Source organism: Microtus pennsylvanicus, chromosome 11 (genome assembly GCF_037038515.1).
Source record: "Microtus pennsylvanicus isolate mMicPen1 chromosome 11, mMicPen1.hap1, whole genome shotgun sequence".
Taxonomy (NCBI): Eukaryota; Metazoa; Chordata; class Mammalia; order Rodentia; family Cricetidae; genus Microtus; species Microtus pennsylvanicus.
This window is the reverse complement of record NC_134589.1, coordinates 20,238,226-20,257,900: the sequence shown is the minus strand read 5'-3', so window position 1 is coordinate 20,257,900 and position 19,675 is coordinate 20,238,226. Positions and strand designations below refer to the sequence as shown.

General features: G+C 41.9%; 1 protein-coding gene across 3 annotated transcripts in view; it reads left to right on the top strand.

Moving 5' to 3' along the window:
* The first annotated feature begins 295 nt into the window (after positions 1–295).
* LOC142859965 (uncharacterized) overlaps positions 296–19,675 on the top strand; it is a 95,116-nt gene continuing 75,736 nt past the window's right edge. For 2 of the 3 annotated variants that reach the window (XR_012912281.1, XM_075990614.1), the window contains exons 1-3: positions 296–415; positions 628–785; positions 11,481–16,897. Coding sequence is in view for 2 of the 3 variants with exons in the window: in XM_075990614.1 (XP_075846729.1) it covers positions 11,592–16,897 (5,306 nt within the window). In the remaining variant the exon portion in view is untranslated. Of the gene's footprint in view, positions 416–627; positions 786–9,489; positions 9,634–11,480; positions 16,898–19,675 lie in introns of those variants that run through there. The other variant, XM_075990615.1, reaches the window with a different exon arrangement.

Below are 19,675 nucleotides of genomic sequence, written 5' to 3'. Positions count from 1 at the left end.
TTTCCCACCAGTTCCACAGTGCTAACTATCTACTACTTTAGTCTTTTCCGGAAGTGAAGATGAAGCCAGCTGAATCCTCTATGTCTGCCCTTAAAAATACGCTTGGGTAGGAGCCCTAGCCCGGAGGGAGTGGTGCGGTAGGAACTCAGGCTGACACCAGTTGAGGTCATCTGCAAGAAGGGTAAGGACGGTGCTGGCCAGCAGTGGGCCACGCCCCTTGCACGTGTGCATGTGCAGGCGTTGCTTGCGCAGGCGCAGTGAGGGTCCCGTGCGTGTGGAGACTTGAGCTCTGGGCCCTCTGGCCGAGGCTCTGTGTGTGAGGGGCTACGCTGAGAGGGAAGATGGACGAGGCCACCTCCCGCGCCCGGGGGAGTGCGGGCCCCTCCAGCTCGGAGCTTCGGAGCTTCGGCTGCAGGTACTAGCGTGGGGCACAGGTCTACAGAGGGTGGTGAGCCAGCGTGGCCCTTAGCTGCCCGCCCCCCTCACGCCCTTGTGGCCTCGGAGGGAGCCTCGGTCTGTGCAGGGAGAAGCGCTCCCCGTGGAGTAGGGAGGGGACTCATGGGAACTGAGGCAGGAGATTGGCGCTCACGCCCTGCGCCTCCCACAGCATTCTCTCTCTGTTCACAGCATGCTCCCAGCTTGGCCTTCTGTGTACAATCCGGGTCTTCCCCAACGCTGCAGGGGACCCTGGTTTCCACACATAGGCAAGTTTTACTGGGCGAGGGACGCACAGAGAGCTCCAAAGGCATGACCAGAAGCCTCCTCTTCAGGCGTGGCTTGTGAAGGTTGGTAAAGATGCAGGAGCTGGGGTGTAGTTTGAGGTCAGCTGTGAGTTAGATGACTTTTTTTTTAATTTAATTTAATTTTTTTTATTTCTTATGTTTGTAGCAGTGACTGGTGTGAAGAGGTCAAACCCAGGTGTGCTCATGTAGTCTATTCCTCATTATTTTCTATTGCTTTTAAATTTAAGAAATCACAGGAGATGGATTAGCTTTTGCTGCTTTTCTATATAGATTTAAGATGGGTGAGTTTGACAGACAGGCAGTTGTAACCCTTGGCATCCCAGAAAATAGGCTCTTTTCATGTGCTGTAGAAAGCCCCTTCCTCAAATGTGGTACATTTACACAAAGGAGTACTACACAGTAGAAAAAAAAACCGACATAATGAATTTTGCAGGAAAATGGACGGAGCTAGAAAACATTATTTTGAGTGAGGTAACCCAGACACAGAAAAGCAATTATCACATGTACTCACTTATAGGTGGTTTTTAAACATAAAGCAAAGAAAATTAGCCTGCAAACCACAATCCCAGAGAACTTAGACAACAATGAGGACACTAAGAGAGACTACATAGATCTAATCTACATGGGAAGTAGAAAGTAGAAAAAGACAAGATCTCCTGAGTAAAATGGGAGCATGGGGACCTTGGGGAAGGGTTAAAGAGGGGAGGGGAGCAGAGAAAAATGTAGAGTTCAATAAAAATCAATTTAGAAAAAGAAAATATGTCTTAAAAAAAGAAAGAAAGAAACCCCTTTCACATCAGCATGCCAACCGATTTAATTTCCCAGAGCCTGCCTGAGGCCCACATCTCACTATGTCTGTCAGTTCATACACCTGTCCTTTCTGAGGACCATTTCGATGAGTGACTGGCCACTTGCTCTGTCCTTGCTGCCTATTTTTGTCCATGGAGCTTTCCTCATCGACTTTTATTGAATCTGAGAACTTTACCCAGTAGTGATCTCATATCTGCTTCTGTACATTGGTCAACACCTTCTTCCATCTGCAGCCATCCACTCCTAATCACTGAAGGATCGTTCGTCAGGCATTGTTTAATTATTTCCTTGTGGTCCTGTTTCTAACCTGTTGCCAGCCAGGTCCAGGCATTTATATAGTATAGAAGTCACTGGAGAAATTACAAAGCAGTATTGGGTTTTCCCTGCTTTCTGGAAACTGGGATGATTCCATGAATCTTAGGTTTTAAGACTTTTACAAGTTAAGCCCATCATTGAATAATTGAAGTCATACTTATGGCAGAGCCTTGAGTTACTATTACTTGGCTTCCCGCCTTAAACTGCCTTGTTACCAGTTTAAGTACTCTTTTAGTTTTGGTGAATACAGGTAGTTCCTGCCTTGTTCCCCCTGATAACACACCTTTTATAAATGTAGAAAAGTGCATAAGGTTTTTTTTAAAAAAAATATTTATTTATTTATTATGTGTACAGCATTCCTTTCATGTGTGCCCGCAAGCCAGAATGGGGCACCAGGTCTCATTATAGATGGCTGTGAGCCACTATGTGGTTGCTGGGAATTGAACTCAGGACTTCTGGAAGAGCAGTCAGTGCTCTTAACCACTGAGCCATCTCTCCAGCCCCAAGTGCATAAAGTTTTAAACTAAAATCAAGGAAGGGTGTAAAGCACCGTAAGAGAATTTTTTATTTCATTTTCTCCTCATGAAGGAAGGTGATGGTTGGCAACAACTCTGGTAAGCTTATCTGAAAAGCCCAGTCGGACGCACCACATATCCAGTCTCCCTCACAGTCCTGGGCATCGCAGCTTCCCAACAGGCATTTTTAGACTTTCAGCTAAAGAGAGCAATTTCATTTTTCAATCATCTATTCACTCATTCCACTGACATACTATCAATCCTCTATTAAATGGTGTGGACTGTGCTTGATTCTGGGGTAAAAAAAACCCTAAATATTGGCCTATCAGGTGTTTATTAAGCTTAAGGCCTTGTGACAGAGAACTAAGATGCATAAATTAACCTGCAAGTTTACTAATAATGCCTTGACTTATTTTGAATTGTTCAAATTTTAGAAATATTTATGTGGTAGTTTAAATGTAATTGGCCCCCATAATCTTATACGGAGTGGCACTATTAGGAGGTGTGACTTTGTTGGAGTGGATTTGGCCTTGTTGGAGGAGTGTGTCACTGTTGGGCAGACTTTGAGATTTCCTATACTCAGGGTTCCACGCAGTGTCTCAGTCGACTTCCCATTGCCTGCAAGCCAAGTTGTAGTCACCATCACATCTGTCTGCAGGCCGCCATGCTCCCCATCATGATGATAGTGGACTGAACCTCTGAAAGTATGAGAGCCACCCTAGCCACCCTAATTAAATGTTTTCTTTTATAAAAGTTGGTGCGGTCATGGTGTCTCTTCACAACAACAGAAACTTAACTAAGACAATATAACACTTTTCAAAATTGAAGTAGACATCTTGGAAGAACTAGTGGTGTCTACTGTACTGTAAGGCTGGGAATTGGTTTAATTGATAGAGTGCTTCTAGCATCAAGCACTGGGTTTTATCTCTAGCACCACAGTAAACAAAATCAAAGGTGGCTATAGTGGGACACACCTCTAATCCCAACACTCAAGAGCTGGAGATGGTGTAGGAGGGTCTTCTGTCTATATGTTACTTTCATTAGTTAAATAAAGAGACTGCCTTGGCCTTTTGATAGGGACAAAAATTAGGTGGCAGAGTAGACAGAACAGAATTCTGGGAGGCAAAAAGCAGAGGCAGAGAGAGCCGCCTGCCATGAAGTTGCCAGGTCAGACATGCTGAATCTTTCCCAGTAAGCCACAAGCTCCTGGTGACACACAGATTATTATAAATGGGTTAAATCAAGATGTGAGAGTTAGATAATAAGAGGCCAGAACTAATGGGCTAGGCAACAATTTAATTAATACAGATCTCTGTGTGGTTATTTCGGGGGTTAACCTATCCAGGTGGCAGGTCGCCGACCTGCAGCTCCTTTTACAACATGGAGATAGGAGGATCAGAAGTTCAACATTGCCCTAGGGCTAAGAAGAGAACCCAGCTATATGAGATCTTGTCTCAAACAAAGAAAAGGAAAAATCCACAGTGACTTATAAAACATTCAGAGGTAGCATTGGGAAGAATTTGTATTCGTAGAGAAGTGTATTAATGCAGATGAGCCTCTCATAGTTTTAGCTGCTTGTAAAATTCAGAGATAAGTGTATTCTTCCTTTTACTGGATTAGTAATTTGGAGATGGATGGTGGCAGTTTCATTTCATCTGCATTTGGATCGTATTCTGAAGTAGGAGCTACTTTCTGCAAAGACTGAACCGTTTCTTTGCTCACTCCCAATCCTGTGCTTTCTCTGAAGGACTTCCTTTATCATCACTGTCATCAACAGAGGGCAGTAAGTCCTGCATCCAACAAATGATGCAGGAAAGCACTGTTACTTCAAAAAAACAACCTTTATTTAGGGTTCTCTATAAATGCAGTTAAAATGTTGTTCACATCTACTCTGTAAAATGAGCATTGCATTTCAAGTATATCCAAAATGAAATCTCTGGCAGGTTATGAAACTGTAAGTCTCTTATGACTAGGTTTGTCTTGGTACTAGACATAAGGCAGTTTAACATCAGCTCACAATGCCAAGAACTAGAAATTTACTACTTTAGTTTCCGTTGATGGTCAAACAAGGTTGTGAAGGAGAACTTTGCAGACTTTGATCAACCATACTCTGAATATTGTAATCCTAGACTTTAGATAAAAGGATTGAACTAGATTGTGTGGAGGACACGTGAGAGGCCAGTGCTGTGGAGAGTTAGCAGGTACATATGATTGGCCCACCACCTACAATTCATCGCCTTAATCACTTTGATAGTGATTTTCTCCATTGTTTGTGTAGTATGTAATAAAATGCCAATATCTAGTAGTCCCTTTATAAGTCTTAATTGATTTTGAAGCTATAGGATACCTTACCATTAGCTAGGATTGATGGAGTTTATTTTTTTATCTCTTTTCATTAAAAGTCTAGGTGTTCTGTGGATGTGGCTCAATGGTAAAGAGCTTGCCTAACATGTGTGAGGGCCTGGTGAAGTCATAAATCACAAACAATCCCACACCAGTTTGGAATTAGGATTAATAGAAAGGTTATTTATTTAAAGGGGAAAAACTTACAGATCACCGTCCCAGACAACAGCCCTTTGCGCAATCTGGAAGGGAGCCTAGTTGCCTGAAGCAGAGCTGGAAGCAAGAGGGGGGGGGTTAGGAGGGAAGTGGCCACTTGTTTAAAGAGAGAGAGAACATGCCCCAATGGGTTGGTATCTCAGCAGCTATTGGCTGAAGGAGTGGAAGGAGCTCCCGTAACACCTCCCCCTTTTGTTTAAGTAAGAGAGTTCTAAACCTACTACGAAATTATATACAATAAGTACAAATATCCTATTCTAACTAACTTAAGTCTTGTATAATAAATAACTTGGCCAAGTCATGAGAGAAAAGTAACTACATTTATATAGTCTTCAACCCCATTGAAGATCTGAGAAGGGAAATAATGTTACCTGAGTAATTAAGAAGTTCAATCAAACAACTTCCAAAACATGCAACAGATCACAGAGACAAGTAGCTACCTGGGCAATCACCCAAGGTCATGTTTGCAGCGTTGAAGCAACCAACTTTGGCTAAGGCCTAAGATAACTGACATACCATTTTCAAAGGTAAGAAACTTTTCAAAACTATCTTACCCTGTCTTGGCAGGATATGACAGTCCTGTTTTATCCATTCATGGATACTCTGTATCTCTGCCAGTGGTTGAGGTATGGGCATTTCTTTGCCCCAAGGCCAGTTCTGCCATGAAGAAAGGCTCCAGGTGGAGTGTCTTTGGTGCTCAACATTCTTTCGGGAATAGATCGGTATTTCCAGGAGCAATTGTGTCTCACTACCACGAAACTGAGTTAGATTAAAGGCCATTTTCTACAGCTCTTTGAAGAGGTTGAAGATTATCTATCTATACTGAATATAATCTCCATGTATCTAAAGAACCTGATTAGTCTAATTATAAATGACAAACTTAGATGACTATTGATCTATATAATTCTCAATACCTATCTAACGTAAAGACTAAGACAATAAACAACTCTGCAATAAATGAGGACAATATGACTCCTGCATACCCTGCCTTTTCACCCGGTTTTCACTGAAATCCTCATGTTAAGTCTGTTACATATGTTTTATGCAGTGGCATGCCTTTGATAGGGCCCATCAAAGGCATCCACGTTGCCCAATTCCTGTTCACTCTTTCTGTGTATAATTGTTCATTACATCTCATTTCAGACTACAAAATCATAAGTCTCATATTTTAAACTGGTATGTACTTTTAAGTCTCTTACAAAAATGCCTTATATTTAATATTAAGCTGTTCTTTACCATTGTCAGTTCTGCCACTAATCTTATTTTTTCTCTCTTTTTTTTTTCTTTCTTTCTGTCTTTTTATGAGTGTGGATCTAGCCTGTTAAGAGCCAGTGCAATCAAGCTCAGACCCAACCTTCCAGACAGATTCTATACTGCAGCTATACCTAATAAACATCCCTCAACTGCTCAGAGATCTGGGGAATGTGATATTTAAGTATTTAATTATTTAAAAAACTTTTCATAACAAAAAGAGACAGGTTGGCTCCTATCAGCAGACTCTTATTTCCTCCAAAGAAGACAGAAGACAAATGGGCGCAGAACAACGTCCTTCTGCAGTTCACTGAGCACTGCTGAGCGCTGACCATTAGGAAAAACTGCCTTTCATCTAAACTAAAGACCTCTAGATGTGGACGGAATCGCCAGAATTGACAGCCCAGCTGCTCAGGTCAAGGTAGGCCTGTCTTCCTACACATTTCTTAGCCCACAGGGTCTTCTGGAGCCTGGCAGGCCTGGCGCTAACCAGCAAATGTCAAGTGCAACCTTCATCGACCATGGAGGACCCAAAAAGAGTAGCTCTGGGTGCCAACTAAGTAAGTTCTCTGCCATTTTTTAATCGGTAACTCAAGAAAAATCTTATCCTTCTCAAAGATCTCTGACAGTTTGATAGCTGAGAGGTTTTGCCAGGTTGAGGTTTTGCCAGGTTACCTCACCAAACAAATTTCAAATCAAATTTCTTAAAAAAACACTTTTCATTGTACAAAATAAGCCATAGTCATCATATGTCTAAAACTTCTGTTTTCATAAACCCAAGGGGTTCTTGTGAGTTCCAGGGAGCCGAATTAAAGAATCCACCTTAAACAGGTCAGATACCCCCTCAATTTCCTGGTCCAAAAAAATTTTTTTTCTTTAATTTAACTTTTCTTTGTTCTGCCAATACCTTAAACAAGATAAGGGACACCAGACATTTCCACACCGCAGACACTGGTCAGAAGCAAAGAGACCAGCTATGCCAGGAGGTTCCCAGCACACAACCGTCTCAGGGACCGCCCCCCAAGATGATGTCCACAAATCAGCTGGAAGCAGTCTTGAGAATTCACTGCCCCAAGTCTTTCAAACTGTGGTGTCTAACCTCCTGCTTTTATTGTAAGCAAGACTTGGGAATGTTATTCTTTCAGTTGCTGGTCACTTTAAGGGACAAGCCATGCCCTCTCCCAGCTACCTCTGACCTCTCTTCACCATCTTGAATTCCCTCTCTTGCTGTTCCCTTTTGGCGTGTGCACACGTGTTTTTTTCTCTCTGTCCCTCCCTCTCTTCTCCTTCTCTCTCTCTTTTAAGTAATAAATGTCTTTATGTCTATTTACTGTGTCTATGTGCCTTTTACCCGCCACCTGTTTGCACCCAGCCCACTCGGGGATCTTGCAGTTCCCAGAGCCCGCTGCCTTCCCCGCCATGTGTCTGCCCCTCGCTGCTGGGAATCTGCTCCACTCTGGCAGCCTTCTCTGGGGACCTGCCAGCATTTCCTGCTGCTAGTTGCTCGGGGAACTGCCTGGGGATTTAGGAACATGGTAAAAAGGAATATTACCTAGAACAGTTATCATTCTGTTTAATAATGGCTCAGGTTCCCCTTGTGTTGCTCTCAACATTAAGAGTTATTAGGTCTTGTTAAATACTTATTTTAAGACAGCTATTTTCATTATCTTAACCTTTGAGTTAGAAATCAGCTCTCTTGAACTGTGAAACAAAATTACTGATAGTTACATACAGAAGGTTATATATTAAGAATGCGGTAAACAGAAAAATAAAAAGTCTAAGAAGCAATTCAAGGGTGGAATAATTGAAAAGAGAAGGGGCTGGAGAGATGGCTCAATGGTTAAGAGTATTGCCTGTTCTTCCAAAGGTCCTGAGTTCAATTCCCGGCAACCACATGGTGGCTCACACCATCTGTAATTAGGTCTGGTGCCCTCTTCTGGCCTGCAGGAATACATGCAGACAGAATATTGTATACATAATAAATAAATAAATAAATATTTAAAAAATAATTGAAAAGAGAATAGTGGGGGTTTATAGTCATTTCATGCTATTGAAAATATATCATACCAAGAGTATATATCATTGAATATATATTATACCAAAAGAAAAAGTGATACACACAGAAGCACAAGTAAGGTTACAGCTGCTGAGAAGTTCGTACGTGAAACTTACCTTTGTATTTAAGTAAATGCCCCTTTGGTTTCTTTGAAGAGACCATTTATGTTTTCAATAGGTTTCAGGTTTAAGCAGTTGTACCTTTTGCAATATTTGTGAGGCTGTAAAGATTCAGAAAGAATATTCTAGTGAATAATTTTCCGAGTTATTTCAGGCTGGGTGGAGTGAATCTCTGTGCACATTGAGGTGTCAGCAGACATCAGAAGAAGTTTGTGTTCTGACAAAGAAATATCTATATAAAGTCTAACAGTCAGCCTTCATAAGGAATGTATCATAAGGAGAAGCAGTGGCATAGTATAACCCTAGGTTATTACTGAGTCAGAGCAGAAAGGGCGTCGGGACTATTATGGATTGTGGGTGTCAGTTTCTCCCCATAAAGGTGCAAGTAACTAGAGGAGTTAGTAATTCTCTTCTCAGATAACATGAACCATAAAGTTCCTTAATAATTTTATTCACCTGTGAAAAACAGCAGAATTTCATTGAGTCTGTTAGCTATATCCTTCCTGAGTGGCCCACGCCCTCTGTTTCTGTATGAGATGGCTTATGTTTGATTTAGGAGCATATGTACAAAGCTGTGTGGCTCAGAGCATTACTATAAGCAATTACAGTTTATAAGCACCCTATTTATTCACATGTATCAGTTTCAAGTATGACATAAAATGTTTTTAAATTTGTAAAGAAAGTATAACAATCAAGCGAGAGAAGAGATATGAAAGGGTATAGTTATAAAATGCATGTTGGTAAAGAAGGTTAAAGAGAAAGAATGCTTTCAGATGTGATATAGATATGAATAATTACATTGGTATAAATTTTACTCTATTGGTAAAAGTTAAGGTCAATTTTGTTCTATGTATTTCTGATCTTGATTAAAGTATTGTGATTGTGTAGTTCATTTAAAAACATAATATATAATTAGGAAACATAGGTTGCTAATGGATAATCATCGATAATAGTAAAGCTTGTAGTCGTGTTAGTTAGATTTTCTAGATATATAGAGATATATTTCAGTTAGATAGGCATTTTTCATATCTTTCAAAGACTGTAGAATATGGCATTTAAGATATTTTAATAACTTAGGGCTTTTCATGACAATGAGGCACGTCTGCTCCTGGCAGCACCAATCTACTTCAAGAGGAAGATGGGCATTAAAGAGTCTCCTTATGGAGTTTGGTAGTCATTTGGGCAAGAAACTGCTCTTGCCTGGACTATTGCATAAACTGGACGCAAAGAACCCACAGAGAGAGGACTGCTGAACTTGCCAAAAGGTGAGATGGTCTTTTGGGTTTCCTGATCTATCAAAGAGTCTACGAGACATTCTGCATGACACAGCAGAAAATGACTGAACTGTCTTTGGAATTTTCTGCTTCATGGAAATGTCTGCTGGATACTATGGGTCTGTAGGCTGGAAATGGATGCCCCAACGGTATAGAGAAACTTTGGATGACTGTCCAGGCAGTGAGATGTCTCTGTCATTTGTAGAGTTTTGGAAGTTGTTTACTTCTTGTTTGCTTAGGTAATATTATATCCTTCTGGAGTCTTTGATGGAGTTGAAGAATGGTTAGTTATAGTTATAGTTTTCCTTAGTTATAATAAAGGATAAAATAGGTATAAATATTGTAACTGTAATTTTGCTTGATAACTGTTTTGTTATATGTAATCTTACTATGTTAAAGTGAAAGCCTTTTTTGTTTAAACAGAAAAAGGGGAAATGATGTGGGAGAGTCTTCTGTTTTTTTTGTTGATTTCATTGGTTAATAAACTGCCTTGGCCCTTTTATAGGACAGAAAATTAGGTAGGCGAAGTAAACAGAATAGAATGCTGGTAGAAAGAAGCCGAGTCAGGCAGTCGCCATGGTTCTCGGAAGTGAGACAGATGTAGGCTAGAATCCTTCCTGGTAAGCCAGCATCTCTGGTGGTGCTACACAGATTATTAGAAATGGGTTAAGCAAGATGTGAGAGTTAGCCTATAAGAGGCTACAGATAATGGGCCAGGCAGTGTTTAAAAGAATACAATTTGTGTGTTGTTATTTTGGGTAAAGCTAGCCGGGTGGCTGGAAGCAGCCTGCCATTCCATCTACACAGATGCGAAAGAATTGTAGGTGGTAGTTTTGTCCTAAAGTAAGCAGTGTTCCAAAATGTACATCAAAATTGAGGACATGGAAAGGTTAAGCACATTATAGAAGGTCTAAGTTAAAAAGGTCTATGAGAGGTAAAACTTGAAGAAAGATAGTATTTATTACTAAGTTTATATTTATGTTCTACAGATGCTTAGTGGATAAAGGTACTTGCCACCTCACAATGCAAGCCAGGTGGCCAGAGTTCCATCCCTGGAAGCCTCTTGAAGGTAGAAGGAGAGAACTAACTCCATATGCCGTCCTTTGACTTCTGCATGCATGTTGAGGCATGTACCACATGACCATACAATAGTAATAAAATGTATGACTTCATTATAATTAAAGATTATTTTTAAAGTACTAACAACAGATATCATTTGATGCTTATTTCATCGATCATTCTACTCTGGACATTAGGAAGAAGCTACAGAAGCAAGAAACAAGATATAAATAATCCAAGATAACTTTTGAATTTGGCTAGAGTCTAAAAGGGGAAAAGATCACAGACATGAGAGAAAGCAGAGTCCAACTGGGACCCTGCCTAGTAATGGTTTTGTAATAAAGGTCAGCTGTCATAAATAAAGGGCAGGGCAGGCCTCCTTGCCCAGTTTCTGAGTTTTCATTCAGTTTCCAACCAGTGTTGGCAGCATTGTGGATCTAGTCCCTACTGCACTTTGTCTTTACTTTTTTTTTTGTCGTTGTTTCTACTTTTCTATCATGTCTTTACTGCACTTTGGTGCACTAAGGCTTTTCTTCATGTGGCAACTGGTCCTGGCTTTTCCCATTCCAGAGTTCACTGGGAACCCACGCCAGTTGACTTCAGAGCCCTGGGTGCTAACCAAACTCTGGTCTTGGCACCCCTCTGATCATCCACCTAAATCCCCACATACTCGAGCACCCAAGACAGACAAAGGGGGCACTGAGTATCTGGGGCACCCTGCTCCCAAAGAGATGTTGGCCCCACTTGAGGAGTTGACTGACAGTTTACTTCTATTCCAGGACCCCAGCACTCCTCGGGAGTCGAACCCAGAGCCTGCAGAACTTGGTGTTTCACATCAGCATCTGACCAACAAGCTGATACCACCTGGGAAGCAGCCAGAGAACATTTTGATGCTAAATGGGGATCAAATTCAGGCTCCCATTCTGCGTTCACAGTTCAAAAGTACTACCAGTCTAGCTGAGGCTGCAGATCATCAGTTGGAGGCAATACTTGTTCAGCCACTAGACAGCCAGAGTTCAAAAGCAACAACCTTCATGGTTTCACCCAAGGAGTTGAAGAAAGATCTGACTCAGCACAGGAAACTTGCTAAGGTGGTTGATGGAAAACCTCAATTTCACAGACAAACCAAGGATGATGATTACGGTGACCTGAATATGAATGAAGCTTATTCTCACAGCCTTCCTCTGCAATCCCAGGAAAATGCAGATGAAGCTCCAGAGTTCCTAGAGCAGGATGAACCTGACCAGTTGGAGACACAAGTTCAAAATACAGAGAATCTCCGTCAGGAAGCTCCAGATTATTTCCCACAGGAAGATGAACCTTTAATCCAAAAAGAAGACTCAGCTCACCATCAGCTTCCTTCTGAGGAACCATCAGTTCATCCTGAAATACGTGGTCCACCTCCAAATAGAAATGAAGCTCAGCACTCAAACCTGCCAAATGTGACAGTGAATCCTGTGGCTTCAGAGGCAGATAAGGAGGTACAAGCTACTCTGGGCCAGCAACAGACCCTTGCCCAGTTTCCAGAGAGTTCTGAGTTGTTGGAACCTTCATCAACCCAACAAGAGGCCCCAGCTCAGATTTTAGAGCTTCTTGAAAACCTTGGAAATTCTGATAGCCAGCTAAAAGCTCCAGCTCTGCCTACAAAGCTTCCCGAAGAAACTAGTCCTCTAGTTGAGCAAGAGGGTACAGTTCCAGTTCCAGAATCCTCTATGCAGAGTATAGCTGAAACTGTACTGACCACAATTCAAAACCCTAGTCAGGCTCAATTTCTCCATTATACTTCGTCCATTATTACAGGTAAGCCTGCAGATATGGAACCTAAAATAACTTCTGAGCCTAGAACAGAGAGTGAGTCATCTCCATATGAGGAGGAGACTCCAACTCAGACTCCCGATCCTCTTGTTGAAAGCCAGCAGCAGCAGCCAACTGAACCTTCTGAGTATTCTGAGGAGGCTGAATCTTCTGGAGTTGATTTGGAGTCTCCAGTTCAGCCTCAAGAGGAAGCAGAGGAGTTAGGACCTTTACCAATGCCGCAGGAAGATTTATCTCAACATCTAGGCCCTATTCTGGAGGATGACTCTAATCTCAGTGAACTAGAGCAACCAGGTCAACTTTCTGAGTCTCCTGAGGAGGTAGAATTGGGTTCTGGAAACCAGCCAGAAGCCTCAGTTCAACCTGCAGAGCTCCCTCCAGTTGAACAAGAGGCTCCACTTCAAACTCCAGAGTCCCCTATTGAGAATGTGGTTGAAACTCCACCAATTCACAAAGTCCAGCCAGATCAAAATGAAGAGCACCATTATTACTTACCACATGTTACAGTAAGACCCGTGGATGTGGCACTTACCATAACTTCAGAACCTACCAAGGACACTGAATCTTTTCTGACCCAGCAGGTGTCCCCAGTGCATCCTTTGGAGTATACTGAGCAGATGGAACCCTTTCTCCATGAGGAGAAGCCTCCAGCTCAGGCTTCTGGGACTTCTGGAGAGAGTCAATTTCAAAGCCAGCTGGAGGTACCAGCTCAAGCCTTAGAGTATGCTGAAGAGTTTAAACCTTCTGCAACTGAGCAGGAACAAGCAGCTCAGTCTCCAGAGCATCATGAAGTGACAGTTTTGCCTCCAGGTCACTATCAAGCTCAGCATTCTAGCCTGTCTTATGTGACTGGTCAACCTCCAGATCTGGAGATTACAGTAACAGAGAATCCTATAGCTGCGATGGGAACTGTGTACCATGAGGCTACAGCATCTGAAGAGGTTGAACCATCAACACAACAGGGTGTTTTATATCAGTCCCCAGAACTTATTCTGCATCATAAACCTCTAAGCCAGCAAGAAGACACAACTGGAATATCACAGATCTCTGAAGAAGGAAAACCCTTTCCAGCACAGCAGGAGACTTCAGAGCAGATGCGAGAGCTGCCCGATGAAGAACTTCCAGCTTACCATGAGGTAACAGTTTCATCCCTGGGTCATGGTCAAGTTTATTTTTCAGCATCACACAATATCCCAATTGATCATCAAACCAACTCAAAAAAGGATCATCATTCTCCAGTTGATCAAGGGGTCCCACCCCAACCTGAAGAATTTCCTGAGGGACCGTATGCAAGTCAGCAGGGGAGCTCAACTTGGCCTTCAATAACAGATAGGTTTTTCTCATCTGCAGAACTAGAGGCAACATTCAGAACTGAACTTCCAAAGTCATATAAAACCACTGTTAAACATGTGGACCTAGAACTTACCATAACCCCAGAACCTTCTCTGAAGGATGGATCAGTTCCATTTCCACAAGAAGACTTACGTCAGCCTATAGACTCCAGTGAGAAAGGTAAATTTTCACAGATTCAGACTAATGCCCTTTCAAAGCGTCCATATTTCTCCAAAACTGAATCTCTAGCCTTCCAGGAGGCCATAGCTCAGACACCACACCACTTTAAAGAGGTACACTTTTATTCACCTCAACAAGAAGCCTCAGACCTGCCTCCAGGTCACAGTATGGGAGTAAGACCTTCTTTACATCAACAAATAACCCTATCTCATCCCATAGACCTCCATGAGAATACGAAACCATTTCTGGCGCTGAAGCCCACTGCAGCTCAGACTTTAAAACTCCGTAGAAAAGGAAAATTTTCTCTAACCCATAAAGTGATTCCACACCCTCCAAAGCCACTGAAAAATATTGTAGCTCACATTCCAGCACACAAGATGACTGTTCCAAGGCCAGATCAGGATCAAGTTGAGTATACACTATCACCTAATGGTTTATTTCAGCCTTTGGACCTAGGAGTTACTGTAACCCCAGGAATTAGTCCAGAGACTAAGCATTATATGCTACCAAAGAGAACTGTAAATCCACATTTTCAAGTAGAACTTCCACGTCCACATCACAGTGAGACTCAACATCCAAACCCAACTAAAAGCGCATTTCAACCTTTGGATCTAGAAGTCTTCGTAAATCTAAAACCTAAGGAGAAACTTTCTCAAACTATGGAAGAGACCACAAATCAAGTGATGGAACCTCCAGAAGAGAGTTTAACTCAAGGTCTAGAATATCATGAGATGACAATTCCAGTACCAACTCAGGATCAAGCTAAGTATCCGGCATCACTTACTGTCTCATTTCAGCCCTTAGACCTAGAACTCCCCCTAACTTCAGAGCCTACCAGAGAGCCTCAGCATCCTACAGTTCCACAGGACCCTCAGCATCCAAACCCAACTGAAGCCACAGTTCAGCCTTTGGATCTGGAACTCACCATAACTTCAGAGCCTACCAGAGAGCCTCAGCATCCAAACCCAACTGAAGCCACAGTTCAGCCTTTGGATCTGGAACTCACCATAACTCCTCAAACTACTGCTGAGGGAGAACATTCTCAAACTATTCCAGAGACCACAAGTCCAATTACAGAACCACCTCCAGCCCCAGTATATCAGGAGATGAAAGTTCCAACACCAGGTCAGGATCAAATTGAGTATCCAACAACACATGTTGTATCATTTCAGCCTATGGAACTCACCATAACTTCAGAGCCTACAAGAGAGGCTAAACATCCTACAACTCCAAAGCACCCTCTGGTGATATATCCAGAACGTATTCAGTCTCAACATCCAAACCCAACTGAAGCCACAGCTGGACCTTTGGATTTGGAACTTACCATAGCTCCACAGCTTACTACTGAGGGAGAATTTTCTCAGAGCATTCAAGAGACCACAACCCAGATTACAGAACCACCTAAAGAGGCTGTAGCTCTAACCCCAGTATATCAGGAGGTGACTGTTCCAATACCAACTCAGGATCAAACTGTTGTATCATTTAGGCCTTTGGATCTAGAACTCACCATAAGTTCAGAGCCTACTAGAGAGCCTCACAATCCCACAACTCCAAGGGAGACTACAGTTCTTCCCCCAGAGTACCCTCTGGTGATATATCCAGAGCCTGTTAACAGTAAGCACACAACTCAGATACCTGAAGTCACCGTTCAGCCTTTGGATCTAGAACTTACTGTAACTTATCAACCTATTAATGAGGGAGAGCTTTCACAAAGTATGCACGAGAGCACAACTCAGATTACAGCATTAGAGGGTGTAGTTCAAGAGGTGACAGTTCCAATACCAACTCAGGGTCAAGCTGAGAATCCAGCACCACCCAGGATCTCATCTCAGCCTTCTCCGCCTCCTACAGGAACTTACTTTCGTCCAACTCCACAGCAGGCTAGAGTTCATCATTCAGATCACAGTGTGATCCTGAACCCAGAAGTTTTCGTTCCTCGTACAAGAACTCCAACTAAAACTGTAGTTAACCTTGATCATAACTCATCTACTCTAGAAAACAGTCCTGAAAATGTGCAGAGTACCACTGCTGAAGTTAGAAAACCACCTAATGTGTTTGTAGTTCAAACTCGAGGATATGAGGAGGGCATGGTTCAAAGTCTAATTCAGAGTAAAACTGAGTATCTAACAAAACCATATCATCCCTTAGACACGGAACTCACTGTAACTGCAGAGCCTACTAAAGAGGCTCATCACCGCACAGCTCTCAGTGAGACTACAGATCGTCCAGTGCATTCTCAAGCGACACCTCTAGAACAGGTTCACATTCAGCATCCAAGCACGACTGAAATCACGGTTCATCCTTCAGATTTGGAAGTTACCATCATTCATCAACCTACTACTGAGGGAGGACCCTTTGAACCTATGCAGAAGACCTCTCAGCCTACTGTAGAGACTCAACCTTCTCAAGTCCTAGAGACTGCAGCTGCTGCTCCAGAGGCTGCACAGTGTGGAGTCCCAACAACTACAGCTGTTTCTCCAGAAGCTGCCCATTCTACAGTCCCAACAACTACAGCTGTTTCTCCAGAAGCTGCCCATTCTACAATCCCAACAACTACAGCTGTTTCTCCAGAAGCTGCCCATTCTACAGTCCCAACAACTACAGCTCCTACTCCAAAGTGCCCTGAAATTACACTTCCACCTACAGATCATTTTTCGAAAATGGAACTTACCATAACTCCATATTCTGAAAATTCCACTACAGAAAAAGATTTAACTATGGAACAAAATGCCTACATGTACGTCAACCTATGTGAGTTCTGCTTGTGTGAAAATGAGACACTATTGTGTATTCATCTTAGCCCAGAGCGGAGACTCCACCACGTGCCTGTGCCAAAGCCCGACTCCTACAACGACACTTTTGCTAACTTGTAAGACTCACCTTTATTTCTGTTTTACATTTGCCTGACATAGCACCTTTTTCTTCAAAGCTTTCCTGGGCCTCCTTGTCACTCTAATTCTCATTGATTGACTTTCTGCTCTTACCTTGACTTGCCAGCTTTTCTTTGTCCTCAATTTTACTTCTTCAGTATCCCTTCTCCAGTCTTTTATTCATGATAGCCCTTCTTATTTTTCTGTATTCATTTCTATTTAGTTCCATTATATCATTGCTTAACCTTTGTTCTTCTGTTTCATTCCATCCTCTTTATAATTTATTTCAGTGAGGATGTATCAGAGTGAGTAGAGTAGATTCTGGAGCTGGACTCCTGGGGTTTGGCCTAAGCTCTGTAACCCTGCATAAAGTATTTAGCTGTGAATTAACTTCCTCACCTGTAAAATGGGAAGTTTGATGACTCCTGTTTCATAGGACTGTTGTGAGGTTTAGTTGACTACATGGAATACTTATCTTAGTTCTTAGCCTACATGAATGTTAGCTTTGTAATCTTAGTTATGTCCAGAGCTCATTCTTGTTCCTGGTTTTCTAATATTTTTCATGTATTGTGTGCACTATTCAGGGATAAGAAGTATGAGAGCCATATATGTGTGGCATTTTCTCAGGAACATGTAATAATAGATGGGGGAAGGGGAATGGTTACATTAAAACTTTCCCTTTGGTTCAAAGAGTGTCTCATTTTTAAATAAAGTAGAAATAGGAATTACAGCATAGCCAAAGGCATAGCTTACAAGAATTGGGACTTAGTAGACTAGTCTACCAGAAAAGATTGAATTAGAAAACAGTGAGAGGTATTATGAAATACTTTGAATATCAGTTCTAGTGGTTTGAAAGTCACAGTGCAATATGGAAGAAGAACCATTATAAATTTCTAAAAAATATTAAGAGGATGGAACTTTGCTATGTAATACAGGCTGGCCTTGAATTCATGATCATCCTGCCTCAGCATCTCAAATGGAAAATACAGGCATGAGTCTTAACACTCAGATAGAGGATCATTTTAGCATCCTCTTGTAGAATAATCCAGACAGGAAGCTTAATTCTTGATGACCATATATAAATATCGAGCAAAATCTAGGACTAAAGTGAGCAAGAGTTGGACCACTGTGGCTATTACGGGAGTGGGAAGAAAACCCCGAATCCTCACAGAGTAAGAGAAGATAGGATTTAGTGAGAGATACTAGACATGGTTATGCACACCTTTAATCCCAGAACTTGAGATGCAGAGGCAGGTGGATCTTTGTGAGATTGAGGCCAGCCTCATCTCCATAGTGAGTTCTATATGAGACAGGGCTACATGGTGAGAGTGCGCCTCAAACAAAATTGGGGATTGAAGTATTCAAATAAAAAAATAAGACCACAGTTTCTGTTCTAGATAAAGATAAGGATGGCAATTTAACAGATAGACTCAGCAATCAGGAATGAGAGTTCAGTTTTAGGCATTTTTCTTTTTAGTGAGCATAAAATCAAACAGTTTGGGATTGAGTGGGATTGTCCACTGTCAAGTGAGTGAATTTCTTTCTTCGCTATCACAAGAAAAAGTGTGTTTAAACTGAGCAAGAAAGTCTTCACTGAGTAGAACTAAAAGTAAATGCTTAAAGTGAGCCACAGAGTTGAAACTGAACATAAATTAGGTATTTAACAGTTTTTTTAAAGCATGTGCCACTCAAGGATATATTCCCATTTTTAAAAAATGTCATGGAGCTGGGAGGTGGTGGCACATACCTTTAATCCCAGCACTCAGGAGGCTGAGGCAGGCAGATCTCTGTGAGGTCGAGAACAGCCTGGTCTCTAAGAGCTAGTTCCAAGACAGGCTCCAAAGCTACAGAGAAACCCTGTCTTGAAAAACCAAAAAAAAAAAAAAGTCATAGAAGCCTGGTGTGTAGTATATACCCTAATCCTAGTACTTGGGAAACTAAAGAATGAGAATCACAAATTCAAGGCCAGGCTAGACTATACTTAATGAGATCCTGTCTCATAATGAACAGAGGGCTAGGAATATAGCTCAGTGGTAGAATACTTGACTGGCACACAAAATGCCCTGAATTCCATTACTAACACCTCAAAAAAGAGTGAAGGGTTGGGACAGCAGGGAGGGTCCTCATTTGTTAAAGTGGTCCAATTGCAAGTGTGAGGACTAGAGTTCAGATCCTCAGAATCCATGTAAATGATAGGTTTATGTGGCGGTCTACCAATAATTACAGCCTTGAATGTCAAAAGCACACTCTTCAGAACCATCTGGCTAGCAAGTCTACCATTCTAGTGAACTTTAGGCTGGATTAAAGATTCCGTCTCAGTAAAGTAGGAGAATGATTGAAGATGCCCTAACATCAGACTTGGGTCTCCACATGCACACATGCAAAATAGAAATGAAAGACCCAGAGTTTGTAGGATAAGCTAGAAAATTCATTCCATGGAGCTTGTTGCTTTTATTCTGTGTCCTCCAAGCCAAAATAAACTCCAGTTACATTTTGTCATGTGTCCTTCCTTCCAGTTCATTTGTGTTGTTCTCAGATGAGGTAAAACTTTCATTAGTGATATTGTGCTTTTTCCCTAAGTAGCATGACCAAGCACTGTTTCCACACCAGCACATCACTTTGACTAATTCAAATTTCCTCCTCTTTCTAACACAATGCTTCGACAGACAGCTCTCTGGCAAAGGTTTGATGGTGCCTATATCAGGGTTTCTTACTTGCTCAGGATGATCAAAATTCACCTATTTTCCTGTTCAATTATTAATCACTATTTTTTATTG